We start from the raw sequence: 14,031 nt of genomic DNA, 5'->3' as shown, positions 1-14,031 counted from the left end.
TGGGGGTGGATTTTGCCACTAGGTAGTTCAAGCGACTGCCTCAGGCTAACATAGAGGTTGATTCTGTGGCCAAAGCTCTTTTCTCTATTTTTAGCGGAGTGGGTTTCCCTTCAAGAGATTTGATCTGACCGTGGGTTACATGTCATGTCTCAGCTATTCAGTGAGTTGTGTGGGGTGAAAGAACTAAAACTCGCCCCCATCACCCAGAGCAAATGGTCTGGTGGAGAGGGTCAGTGGGACTCTAAAATGTGTGCTGGGAAGGTACACAAATAAGAGAGATCAAGACTGGGATGAAAGGCTACCCTGTTTGCCTATAGGGAGGTGCCCCCAAAATTGACAGATTTCTCCCCATTTGATCTTTCCTATGCAAGGAAAGTGAGGGGACACCTAGAGCTCATCAGAGACTCCTGGGAAGGAGACACTGATGCAGCGGGTGAGCCATGACGGACGTGGCTCAGACTAACCTCAGGGACAGTCAATGTAAACAAAAGGCCTGTGTGATAGACCCAGGCCTGTTGGGTACAGCAGAATAGCAGAAGGCAGATATACTGGCCACTGGATTAATAGTTTTCTGATCCCTGACTGACCAGAGCAGGGGCTGCTCCAGGCTAATGTGACCACCTGACTCTAATTAAGGCCCTGCTGATACTATAAAAAGGGCTCACTCCAGTCAGGCAGGGGAGTCAGGGAGTCAGAGGAGAGGAAGTGCAGCTGAAGGGCAGGTTACTGAAGACACCCTAAAACATTGTTAAAGGAGCCCTAAGGTAAGGGTGAAGAAGGGAGAAGCAGGAGAGCTGTAGGGAAGTGGCCCAGGGAAATGTAACAACTCTGGCAGTGAAACGTTGGCTGCCAGCAACTGCTACCATTAGGGTCCCTGGGCTGGAACCCGGAGTAGAGGGCGGGCCCGGGTTCCCCCCAACCCACCACTACAGGAACAGCTCCTGGAAGGGGAAGTCAGGTCCCTGTCAGGACAGGAGGCTGAACAGAGACTGTGGGAGTTCTCTCACCAACCTCCTTGCAGCCTATGATGAAAAGGGCTCAGTAGACTGTAACCCTGGCCCTAGAGAGAGAAGGGCTACGTGGAGGGTCACAGTGAGCCACTGAGGCTAGTATAAACCGCCTAGAAGCGCAGGACCCACGGGAGCAAGGTCAGAGCTCTGCCACAACTGCTAGGACCAACACACGTGTGAATGCTCTTTTGAAATGGGGACTCGGCGTTGGTGATAAGCCCTTTGAAAAAATACAAAATGTTACACTCTTGAGTGGGCCCTTTTGTGTTGATAGAAACGGTGAATGAAGATATGTCACAAGGCCTCATGGTAACACTATCCCGTGGGCTGGTACGTGTAAAGACTCCAAGTTTATGACAGCGGGGAAACCATGGGAAACATGACCTGTTGTGTAGAGGAGGAAACTGAGGCAGGCAAGGTTGCATGGCAGGTGGTGACACATCCCCTCACTGGTCTGGTTTGCACCCCGGGATGTGACAAGCTGTTGGGTGGATTGTTCCTAAGGGGTCTCGTCTCTCCCAGGGGTCTGAAGTCATGTGGGCCCTCTGGTGTGCCTGGGTGAGAAATGGGGGTACTGAAGTGAGGGGGCCCAGTTTTGAGGGCGTGGTGCCATGGGGCCCACCCTTGCAAATACAGTATAAGGAGGTCACCTATTAGACAGGCTGTCCAAAGTTAGGAGTAACCCTGTCAGTCAGTGATACTGGGGCATTAGATGGCAGCAGGGGTCAGGACTGGCAAAGGGACAGCTATTGTCTAACATGGGCATGAGATGGCAGTGTGGGAGGTCTCCATGATTTCATCATTAGCTCCTGCTCCTTCCCTGAATAGAACCCAGGAGTCCAGAGGCCCACATCTCCCTGCTCTGACCCATTAGACCCCCACTCCCCTCCCAGAGCCAAAGATAGAACCAGTTGTCCTGGCTCCCAGCTCCCCCCCACAACTACTAGACCCCACAACCCTTCCAAAGCTAGGGAGAGAACCCAGGAATCCAGGTTCTCTATCTCCTGAGGATGGCATAGGGGGTGAGGATACAGGGCTTGCAGCAGTGGAGCAGGAGGTGAGGAAGCAGGACTGGCATGGGGCTGTGGAGATCACTCACCCCATCACATGCACTGAGGGTATGTAGGGTGCAGGCTTTGAGGAGTGGGGGTTAGGAGCTCCCTTAGGGGTGGTGTGGGGCAGGCATAGGGAGCATGAGGGACTGCAGTCTGGAGGGTGGGGGGTGATACATCCTGCAGAGGGGTGATCCCAGGGGAGCTGGCACCTCCAGGGAGGAAAGAGACAGACACACAAGCAGAGATGTGAGGCCAAAGACTTCTCTGAAGCTTTATTGGTGTGGATCATATGGCAGAGAAAGTCCATCTGCTGGACTTGGAAAGGGGGGCAATTTTTAAGGGGAAACCCAGGGCCCACATACCAGGGGCATGGACACCCTGGAAATGAGATACAGAAAGAGAGGGAGAAGAGATCACAGGGCAAACCCAGTGCCCAGATACTCAGGGAATGGGCACCTTGAAATGAGATAGTGAAATAGAAGGAGAGGTATGTGAGAGGCATGGACAGCTGGGCTGATAGATGGATGGGCTGACGGATGAGTGGGTTGACAGACAGATAGATGGATGGGTTGAAGGATGATGGATGGATGGGCTGATGGATAGAAGGATTGGTGGATGGGTTGATGGACAGATAGGTTCATGGATGGATGGACGGATGGGTTGGATGGATGGACGGGTTGACGGATGGATGAGTTCTTGGAGGGACAGATGGATGGATGGATTGAAGAATGGATGGACAGATGGGTTGACGGATGTATGGGGTGACAAATGGATGGGTTCATGGATGGGTGGATGATGATGGATGGATGGGTTGGTTGTTGATTGATTGCATTGCAACTTACAATCTCCTCCCACCTTTGCGCCCTCACCCATGGGCTATCTTCGGGGCTTTTGTGGCTGGGTTTTTCACTGCTGTTAGGCAGGAGTTCTTGTTGACGTCCTTCTCCTCGCAGCTCTGGCAGCCCTGGTCATCGCATTGGTACAGGGGCACTTTACAGAGTGTTTGCCATGAGTTCCATACAAGCTGCTTCCCCTGACTTCTGTCTTTTTTGAAAACCTCCTTGAAGGCCAAGGCACGGTAGTCCCTGTCTAGGGCGCTGAAGATCCCGTCCATGAGGTCCTGAATGCGGTGGTCGCTGTTCAGGCTGAGGCAGGTGCCCAGGCAGGGGGAGTAATAGGTGAAGAAGATGAAGCAGCGGTTCCAGCCGCACGGGTTGTTCGGAAATGACCTGGGATAGCGGTTGTTGCCATATGATTCTTCAAAGGCGCGGGTCTCCTGGCACTTGGTCTGGTCCCGGGACTTGTCCAGGAGGCGGGAGACGGGGCTCACCCCGTTCTGGTCCAGCTGGAACATCAGCCACTCAGAGTGCAGGTATTGTGTGCCACTTTCGTCACGTTTGTCAGGTTTGGCGGCGGCGACGACATGAGGCCCCTCATACAGAAGGTCCGTCTCTAGCTTGGATTTCATCGCCTGGAGCTCGGCCATGGGCAGGTGCTCCTCCAGCTCACTCGGGCTGATGCCCTTGCACATGGACTGCGGCAAGGAGATGGCCACTGCATACTGATGAGTGGGGGCGGGACGGGTGACAGGGCGATACCTGGGGGAGGGGGGGCAGGGCAAGAGTAAACCCAGGGGAAATCACACACTGAGCACGGGGTTAATGAGCATGAACTGTGCAAACACCTGCACAGCCCACAAACATTCATCCTCCCCCTGCACCTCCAGAAACACACCTCCCATCTTAGGGCCCCATGTCCCTTCTGCCCCCCCCGAATCACCCCTCCCTTCTTGGGGCCCTGTGTCCCTCCTGCCCTTCCAGAATCACCGCTCCCAGATCTGGGCTCCATCTCCTCCTTGCACCCACAGAATCACCAGTGCTGAGGCAGTGACTTTAGGTAACTCTGTGATACCAGCAGACACAAGGGGTCCCTGCTGCTCCCTTTTGCAACTAGGGGAGTGGGGCAGGCCCAAAACACACACACAGACCCCAGGCCGGTCACTCACTTGTGCACGTGATCCACGATGGCTTTGAGTGCGGCCGGGTCAATGCTCCCGGCGGTCTCTGGCCCGAAGCAGAGGAGAAGGGGCAGCAGCAGGAGTCCAGCCCTGGGCATCTGTCCTGGCACCTGCACAGGACCCTGCAGTGTCAGAGCCCCTGAGCCAGGGCACAGACCCAGAGCCCCTTGACCCACATTCCCCTAGCCCCTGATGTGCCACTGACAGGAGATGGGGCAGAGAAGAATCCCCTGGAGTTTGATGGGGTGGGGAGGTGGGAGTTAGGTGAATGGCAGAGGGGACCCACATGGGATTACTTGGGGCAGGGGACAATGGGCAAAGGGGTCACCCCTGGGACGCCATGGCCCAGGAGGTGGGGGGACAAAGAGGACTCACAGAGGTTTCCATGGGGCACGAAGAGGTGGAACGGGGACTAACCAGGGTTCCCATGGGACAGGAGGAGGCTGGTGGGGGAACTCACCAGGGTTTCCATGGGGCAGGATCAGGGGGTGCCGTCACTCACTGACAGATGCTCACACCAGATCCCCAGTGATGGGCTTAGTCAGCTGAGTCTCTCTCAGTTCCAATTTATATCGTTCGCCCAGCTCCTCCCCTGGCCACACTGACCCTGTGGGGCAGGGGACGGAGCAGGAGACGGGGGCGGGGGTGGGTGAGGCAGCCTCCAATTCCCGGCTGTGCCAACAGCAGCTGCTGGGCTGGGCCAGAGGGGGGCGCCCTGGGGCCAGGGTGTCTGTGGTTTGCTGCAGAGCTCGGCTCCTGCCCTGAACACGGACCTGGTTCCCAAGCTGGCCTGGCCGCGCAGCAGGGGGGCCTGGGGAGAGACAGGGGGCTGAGGCTGACGGCCCAGGCTTGGCACCTTGGAGGCTACAGGCCTGGCCCTGTGGAACCGTGCAGGGCCTTGGGGCCTGACCCACTAATGGGGGGCGAGGAGGCAGGGCTGCGGGGAGTGAGGAGCTGGTGGGGAGTGCAGCTGAGGTGAATAGACTCTCAGGGGGCCGGGGGAGGGCTGGGGCCAGCAGTCAACCAGCACCAGGCCCAGACTGGCCCAGACCATCTGCCCCTTGGGGTGAACTGGCCTGAGCTCCCCATCACACCAGGCGCTACCCAGACACAGAGTCGCCGAGATCGGGGCCCCGTTGCTCCAGGCGCTGCCCAGACACAAAATGAGAGACAGTCTCTGGCCTGAGGCGCGCGCCCTGACTAGTGCTGTTAGGGGGTTAAATGGGTGCCATCTGGTCCAGATTTCTGAGGAAGCTGAATCAGCTGAATCCAAACAGCGAGGGGCCCAGTTTGCCCTGGAGTTTGGGGAAGTGAGAGCAGAGGAAAGTGCAGACCCCGCTTGCCGGTTGCGTGGATTTTGCTGACTGGGGCTGGGTTAGACTGAACAACATGTCAGTGCTTTAGCCAGGCGGCACCAACGGGACCTTTCACCCTGCGGTTCCTGAGTGCAGCGTGTGGCCCAGCAATGCCCTGGGCGGCGTGTGGTGGAGAAAGCTGAGGGCACTTCCTGGGCAGGGGTGGTGGGAGCAGGATTTGGGAATTATCTGAGTGCACAGTTGGAACCAGGGTGGGGCTAATGCCTCAGTCCTATTTACCTGTGCCCAGAGGAGAGGTGTGGGGCAGGGGGATTCAGCAGGGTTTCCATGGGGCAGGAGTAGGGTGGGGGGGGGGTTGTGGTGGAAGATATGCAGGCCACGTCATTGTTGCTGTCCTGGGAGACACCACTGGCTGTCCCCGTGATGTGAAAGAGCCTCTTCTCCTGCAGCCATGTCCCACGCAGGGTGAGTTGAGGGTGCAGATCGTGCACCTGCTCTGGCTGCGGGTCCTAGCCAGGAGCTTCCCCTCTGGCCACCAGGGAGCAGGCAACACTGGGACTGCTGGGCTGGGATCAGTGGAGCTGGGAGGCCACCCCCGTCCTCTCAGCCAGGCTCCACAGTCACTCTCTGCATCTTTTCCAGCCAGCCAGGGCTGCCTGCAACTGGCATGGGCCTGGCTGGAGAATGGCCCTTTGACCCTGCACCACCAGGGGCCAGAGCACAGTGAGGGCAGATACATGGGCCACCAGCTAGGCCACGGGCTGGTCAGCCCTGAGCTCTGGACCGGCAGCATCCCTGCCCCTCCCACAGCCCCATCACCCCTGGGAGAAGAGCTGGTGGCTAGAAGCAGGGGGACCATTTCCTGCCCCTCCCCAGTCAGCCCTGGGGCATCTGTCACAGGGCCAAGCCAGCGCCCTCCCCGGCCATCCAGCAGGGCTGCTGTGAGAGGATCTAAGCCTCTGTGCATTGCACTCCAGGGATCCTGCAAACTTCTGGAGCCTGATGGGAAGGCAGCCATTGCCCCAGCCTCAGAGTCCAGACACCCCTCAGGGTGCAGCCCTTCCCCCAGCACCTCCCTCTGGGCGTAGGAACCCAGCCATCCGCTCAGCCCCTGGGCACAGCATGCACTCCTCCCCAAACTGCCCCCCCGAGGGCAGCTCAGTGGGTGAGGGAGCTGCCTCTGAACCCTTCCACTCGGAGCACAGAGGAAGCAGACAGTAACGACGGCTCCCTGTACTATACAGCGATGCCGTAGCCGTGTCGGTCCTGGGGTATTAGAGAGACGAGGTGGGAACGTAACAGATTTTATTGGACCAGCCTCTGCTGGTGAGAGACACTTTGGAGTTTACACAGCCTTCAGGTCCAACCTGTGCAGCTTGACACTTGTCTCTCTCATGAGCAGGAGCTGGGTTAATAAGAGATGTTACCTCACCCACCTGGCCTCTCTGCCTGTTCTATAGACTCTCCTCCACAGCTTTTAGCCCTTTGCATAGGGAGGGTAAATAGCTTCTTCATATGAGAAAACTGAGGCAGAGCCTTGCCCAAGGTCAGCGGCAGGATTAGGATGCAATTTGCCAGCCTCCTAGCCTAGCACCATCTCCGCTAATCCACTCAAGAGGTCACAGCTTCACTCCACAGTGCAGCAATTCCCTCCACAGTGCATAATAGTTAAATGGCAAAGAAGTTGCGGACCCACTGGGGTCGGCTGTGCCACTGGGCAGATGCAGGGGCTCCTTGCCATGGGGACTGTCAGCAGTGAGGTGGAAGGGGAGGGCGGTGGGTAAGTGAACGCAGAGTGATGGTCTTGTTGGTGTCACTAGGCATGACTCTAGGTAACTCAGGAGGGTGGAAAACCACAGTGTCAATAAAGCCTTTCTGTAGTAGGCTTGAATAAACCAAAGCGCTTCCATGTTTGAACTTTAATCGACCTAACAGGCCAGCAACAGAGAATGGTTATCAGTTGCAACACCTGTACCAAAAGGTAATAATGAGGCCTGCTATAATGAGGCCTGCTTGCTCCTGGCTAAGGGGCAAAATAACAGATCAAAGAAAGTAAGACAAGATAGCGGTTCACAGAAGAGTTACTAACGAGCTAGATTGGTTGTTGCCAAGTATGACTTAACTGCTTAATGTAATTGCTACTGCAAAGTGTATCTGCTGCATGGGAATGAAAGGTGGGGAGAGAGAGGGAGTGGGGGGGATAGAAGAGGCTTAGTTAAAGTTATGTATAAAAACAGAAAAGCTGCTTGTAGCTGTGTGCTTGATTTGAGATGTGTCTGTCTCCTAGCATCACGCTTTGAGATCTCAAATAAACTTTGTCTGCTTCTCCACCTTGGTGTGTTTATTGGAGCGAAGCACACCGGGCAACGAACCACTGTTGCTACCTCAGGCACTCTGTGCCGGCAACAGTTTTGGCGTCCCTGGGTGGGCTCGAGGCAAAATTGTGCCTTGCCCGGACTCCTCTGATGGCCGTCGGACGACGGTCACAGCCGACGCCCAGCGCGCACCGGTGCCTTTACCGGGGGCCTCGGCAGAGACGCGTCAGGCCGACCTTGGAAGACACAACGGTGCAACGCGCTCGAGTAGTGGAGAAGCAGCTGTGTGCGACGGTGGGGAACCGGTCTCGTGGATAAGGTAGGAACAGTCCAGTGCGGTGGACTTTTGCCTGTTAAGACCTGGGGATGCCCAGTGTTTTCCCAAAGGTATGGGGTGGGGACAGAGTACAGGCAGGGCATGGTGTACACCCTTAGAATGCATTCTGACGAATTGGAAAGTGTTTGAATCAGATCCATTGACTAAAAGCAAACTGAAAAGGTTCTGTACAATAGACTGGCCTCAGTACCATCTAGAGGACCAGGAAAGGTGGCCACCGGAAGGATCACTTAATTACAACACGATCCTTCAATTACTCCTGTTTTGTCAGCGAACGGGTAGCTTCTGAAGCTGTTTGTATGGAGAGCTCTTGTAAAAATCCCCCATCATATGCCCCGGAGCTGCACTGGGAGGAGAGCTGTCCGTGGGGATGTCTGTCTCTGTTGGGCTCACGCCATCTGAACTTATTGACTGTGCAGCAAAATAAGATGCATCGTGGTAATAGGAAATAAAGGCCTTGGTGTGTGTGTGTGTGTGTGTGTGTGTGTGTATACCAGCGTGAGTGACTGTTACCAGAAGATGCCCAGAGTACCCTGTGAAGCGAAAGCTCGTGACCAGGACTACTCTAACGCAAGCCCGGTAACTAGTGGATCTTTAGGAGATCCGACCCACAGTGGGCTGACTCAGCCTGGCATCGTCCGGCGAGGAAGCTACCTGGGTCTAGGAGCGTGTGAACCCATCTTCCCTCCTTTCCGTGTGGGCTACTGACAGTCTGATCATCTCACTGGACGCAATCAGAGTAAGCGGCGCTGTCTCCCAGAGACTAGCTGACACTCTTTGCTGAAGGGAGGTGTAGGAGAGCTGTGGTCATCCTTGTTAGTCTCTCCTGTGTGAGTACCCTGTAGGGAGAGATCCTTAGTTTATGAGCCGCTAGCGCGGACAGGGCACCCTCTCTGTGTGTGTAAGTGGAAAATGGGGGAGGGACAGTTTAAACATTCCACCTCACCCCCTAAGGGTACCCCAGCATATTACATGTACATACATTATGGTCCTAAAACCTGCAGGTATTTAGAGAATTGGAATCTTTACATGCGTGAAAATCCATCTAAACAATGCCCATTAGAAAGTACCTTCAATCTAGATAAGATTATACATCTCAGAGGAGCTTTTATTCACCAAAGAGCCTCTGACACAGTGTGAGCAATTTGTCTAGGAATGGGTTAATTTGAAATTCAGCTTGGCCCAGAAATAAAGAGAAAGTTGCTCTGCATTCAAGGTCAAGAATCAACGCAGACTATGCTAAGTACAAAGAAAAACTGCTTTTGGCCCCAGCTGGCTGTGGAAAAAAAAATACAGACGGAGGCAAACCAAAGGCAATACAAGTTACAGAACTGAGATTACATTTGTAAAGCTTAACTGTCCAGTGGGATCCAACATGTGCCTTTGCGATCCCAGAGCCGGTGTGGCTTGGTGACACTGGAAAAGCCACAGGCAGCTGACCTGGACTGGAATCTCTGAAGGAGACACCGCAGGAGATTCCAGGGTATAAAAGAACAGCCCTCCCAAGAGTGGAAGCATGTTAAAAATTCTGGACAAGCTGTATACAGGATAATCGTCCATCCACCTATTCCCCTTCTCTGAACGTTATACACAGACGTGGCCAGTCTGGACATGTGTGAGTATTAAAGTGGCTTAAGGCTTGGGGCATTCATATTTTTCCTGAGTGAGATGGGAGTGTTCCCAACACTCTCCATTGTTGTATGTTTGCTTTGTTTGGTACCGTTGGTGTTATATGTTAAGGATTCCATGATTAAAGGTGAGCCCTAATAGAATAAGGAAACACTATCTGGTTCTGGTTCTGTTCTGTTTAACCGGTTACTGTTGTTTTTCTGCTCTGTTCATTTGGGCGTTAGGTGTGTGGGTGGAATTGAACTTCTCATTCGTAATTCCTCAGGGTGGAAGCCATTGTGTGCGATGAAGCTCTGAGGTTGTATTGAGATCCGTCTGTCCCATCCCCTGTAACGGACAGTGTAATAAAAGTAGAAAAATTTGGTTTAGACCGTAATTCTCTCTGCTCTCTGTGTAATTTTCTTTTCTGTTTAAGTGTCAGCAGAGAAATGGGTGGGTCTCTGAGTAAACCCCCTAAAAGGGTTTGGATTATATGTTAAGTAAATGGCCTTTACCCAATAGCCATGTATTTTTGCCCAGGTGGCAAGCCTCACAAGGGAGGACTTGGGTAGTCTTATGAGTAAAAATGTTTTAGGGAAAAGACCAGAAGGGGTGGGGGCTAGTTAAGAAGCCCACCCTCCTAGCTAAACTGGTAGTGGAACAAGTTGGTGCCCATGGAAGGGAAGGTTCAGTGAGAAAAAGGCAGGATCAGGCCCAGGCGGGCAGGCAATAGATAGAGAGATTGAAAAACAGGTTGAAAAATTTTGAGGGTGTAGTGGAAGAAAGGAGTAAGTAAGTATAAGCATGGGGATTTCAAATACCCAGAAGGATATTTGAAATGGTGATTTGAATTGATAAGTGATTTAAGGGAGAGTGAAAAGTTAACTCTGTAGTTGCTGGAGGAAACAGCAGTTGAACCTTGTAAAAATGCTAAAGAAAAAAAATTCTTGGTGTCTTTGAAATGTTTGTAAATAAATTCAGGCAAAGAAATTATTAGATTGTAATCATTTGGCTATGAACCATTTAGTTGAATTATTTAAAGAATGTATACAGTGCTATGTAATTGAAATTTTATTAGGCTTTAAGGCACTATAAGTGGTGATGTTTTCTTTCAGTGTTTAAAAGCAGGAGTTAAAAGTAAAAAGCAAGCCAGAAAGCATCTGTATTAATGCAAATTATCTAACTGATAAGGTAGAAGCCACTAAAACCTGGGCTGCCTATAAAACACATACAAGAAAATATGGGTAATTCCCCTGTTTTGCCTAAAATCAACAAGGGTATTTGTATATTTTAAGCAATGATTAACTGCCCAGAAGGGGTAGACCTCTGTTTTTGTCTTTCAGATAATAAAAAAAAACTGATGCCAGCTGAACAGCATTCAACGTACCATGCATTTACTGGCACAATAGAAATTATGTTTTGTCTTCTATGTTCTGTCTTGTGGTGTTTGTCTCATGGCCAGAATTGTTTTGTTTAATATTTTCATGGGATGGTCTGGTTTAAAATCAAGCAAAAGGGTTGGATTAAAATGCAGATACTTGTTTTGTTCAACTTAAAATACAAAGTGTTTGAATACATCAAAAAATGTGATATACTAAAGTCTAATACATTTCCTTAAGTAAGAGAAAGAAACTTCATTGGCCAAATCTTTTAATTGAAAATTGTTATTAAAATTTGCATACTAACAGTCTTTGGAAGTAAGGACATAAAAAAGTTAACCCACTCCCCATATTGTACATGGAATCCTTCTGGCTACCTCAGACTTCTAGCCAGAAAACTGGGAATGGTGGGAAGCTATTGGACTAGAGGTTGTATTAAATAAACTCATCAAAGTGGGTGTGCTTGTCCTGGCTTGTTGTTCCAAAGCTCTGTAATAAGGTTATTTTAGTAGAAGGGCATATGTGGCATATATTAAATAATAAAACTAATGTACTGTATAATGGCAATGTGTATGTGTTCATTGTTAACAAAAGGTGTATAAGTAAAAAGTAAAAGTTTCCTTTGTAGGTTAAAAAAAGCCAAGAAGGAAAAAAAAAAACAAGTTAACTAAAAAAAAATAGCTAACATGCTCAGTCTAAGGATAAGGCGCTGGCCCCATTCAAGGACACTGCTCACAGTTAAAACTTGGCTGATAACCAGAAAAAGGGGGGGACTTAAATTTGCCCACGCAGCTATAAGATCTGCCAAGCACTAATGAAATGTGTTAGGTTTCTTTTCTCACAGGTAAAAAAGCGCTACCCAAAAATCCTAGCAGCCCTGCCACTCCTTGGAACCAGGAGACTAAATCAATGTAAAGGTCCATCAACAAAAAACTGCTTTGGCTCCATGCTTGAAAGGCCCTTATTAAGTCCTGCTGACTACCAACACCGCTGTGAAGTGCCAAAGACTGACTGCTTGGACCCATGCTTCTCACTGCAAAAAGACCCCCTTCACATCAGAAGAATTCTCCTACTGATAATTAGCCTATTTCTCCTTCTAGCTCCACTGTGCCTTCTGAACAGCAGAAAGAAAAAAAAAAGGGACAAGGTAAAGTGCTAGTTAACCTCTCCCTTGTTCACTGACAGATCTACTGTGCCTTTGAACTTTTCTAGAAAAAGCAAAACCATTACAGGGTAACGTGCTGGTAACCTCTCCCCTGTAGAATGCTAAACCACGACTGTTTCGGAAAAAAAAAAAACCACTCACTCCACTGACATTGCCAAAGTCCAGGAATTCCTGACCAGAAAGAACATTAAAAACTGACCCTGGTGAAGAAACAAAAAATTATACACTGGCAGGAAAAAATTTGTGGAACCCATGCTTGGGAATGTGGTATTAATTAAATGTTGGGGTTTATTCTACAGGCTGCACCCTGTGTTTTGAATAAATCCTTCAGCATGTATTGCCCTCCCTAATTGGATTTTAAATGGCATTGCCCTTATCCAGTTTCCAGATCACTTCTACATACCCAGATTGCTCACAAGGGGCTGCCATTAGATTAGCACAACAAAGAGCCTGGGTTATTTCCTCTGGAAAAAGAGGAAATTGATCAGATCCCTGTGGGCTGGAGGCCACTAGCCTTATTTCTGAAGTTCAGCTATCCCAAGTACAGGCTGAAGTTGGTAAGTTACATGCCATTTCCACCCTTAGTTCTATGACCCAGGAGGTACTGACGAAGATGGTATCAAATATCACTGAGGCTGGAAAGGCATTGCAGTGGGATCTAGTATGTTTAAAAATTCAGGATTTCCTAAATGACCAGCTGATGGCCATTCGGAGTGATCTTGAGCACCAGACTTGGCCCACTGTCCTTACAGACGCATCAGGAACCATCTGATCTGTGGTCATGAAGACATACTGGGACACTGTCTGGGTGAAAGTGTGAACATTCACAGTGCTCCTTCCAAGCATATGGACCGGTTAGGGGGTGTGTGGGCTCCCACATACCAAATCCTGCCGGGTCTATGGGAAGAATGAATGTAAAACTAAATACCCTCTCATTAATAACCCCAGCTCCCTAGAGCTTAATTGCTTTTTGGCCTCAAAGTTTAAAAAACTCAGCCAAAGGGTTTGTTAAGTATTCTCAAAGGGGGAAGTTGTTGGTGTCACTAGGCATAACTCTAGGTAACTCAGGAGGGTAAAAAACCACAGTGTCAATAAAGCCTTTCTGTAGTAGGCCTAAATAAACCAAAGCGCTTCCATGTTTAAACTTTAATCGACCTAACAGGCCAGCAACAGAAAATGGTTATCAGTTGCAACACCTGTACCAAAAGGTAATAATGAGGCCTGCTATAATAAGGCCTACTTGCTCCTGGCTAAGGGGCAAAATAACAGATCAAAAAAGTAAGACAAGATAGCGGTTCACAAAAAAGTTACTAACAAGCTAGATTGGTTGTTGCCAAGTATGACTTAACTGCTTAATGTAATTGCTACTGCAAATTGTATCTGCTGCATGGAAATAAAAGGTGGGGAAAAAGGGAAAGTGTGGGGGGGGAATAGAAGAGGCTTAGTTAAAGTTATGTATAAAAACAAAAAAGCTGCTTGTAGCTGTGTGCTTGATTTGAGATGTGTCTGTCTCCTAGCATCACGCTTTGAGATCTCAAATAAACTTTGTCTGCTTCTCCACCTTGGTGTGTTTATTGGAGCAAAGCACACCGGGCAACAAACCACTGTTGCTACCTCGGGCACTCTGTGCCGGCAACAGTCTCATGTGCCCAAGGGTGAAGGGGCTGCAAAGGGTGGAAGGAGCTGTCACAGTCAGTAGCTGTGGTTGTCTTTCTGTGGCTGTCATAAACAGATAGTTAAGGGTTAATGTCTCTTTTACCTGTAAAGGGTTAAGAAGCTCAGTAAACCTGGCTGACACCTGACCAGAGGACCAATAAGGGGACAAGATA

General features: G+C 50.6%; 1 protein-coding gene across 1 annotated transcript; it reads right to left on the bottom strand.

Moving 5' to 3' along the window:
* Nucleotides 1-2,322: 2,322 nt before the first annotated feature.
* Nucleotides 2,323-4,619, bottom strand: LOC120393185. Its single transcript, XM_039517760.1, has 3 exons — nucleotides 4,543-4,619; nucleotides 4,071-4,192; nucleotides 2,323-3,663 (listed from the first exon to the last, which is right to left on the bottom strand). The coding sequence occupies exons 1-3, from the start codon at nucleotides 4,552-4,554 to the stop codon at nucleotides 2,931-2,933; spliced, it is 867 nt and encodes a 288-aa protein (XP_039373694.1). The 5' UTR covers nucleotides 4,555-4,619; the 3' UTR covers nucleotides 2,323-2,930.
* Nucleotides 4,620-14,031: the final 9,412 nt, after the last annotated feature.

The sequence above is a fragment of the Mauremys reevesii genome, unplaced genomic scaffold (genome assembly GCF_016161935.1).
Source record: "Mauremys reevesii isolate NIE-2019 unplaced genomic scaffold, ASM1616193v1 Contig16, whole genome shotgun sequence".
NCBI classification, from domain to species: Eukaryota; Metazoa; Chordata; order Testudines; family Geoemydidae; genus Mauremys; species Mauremys reevesii.
The sequence above is the reverse complement of the archived record's forward strand: the minus strand, read 5'-3'. Positions and strand labels throughout refer to the sequence as shown.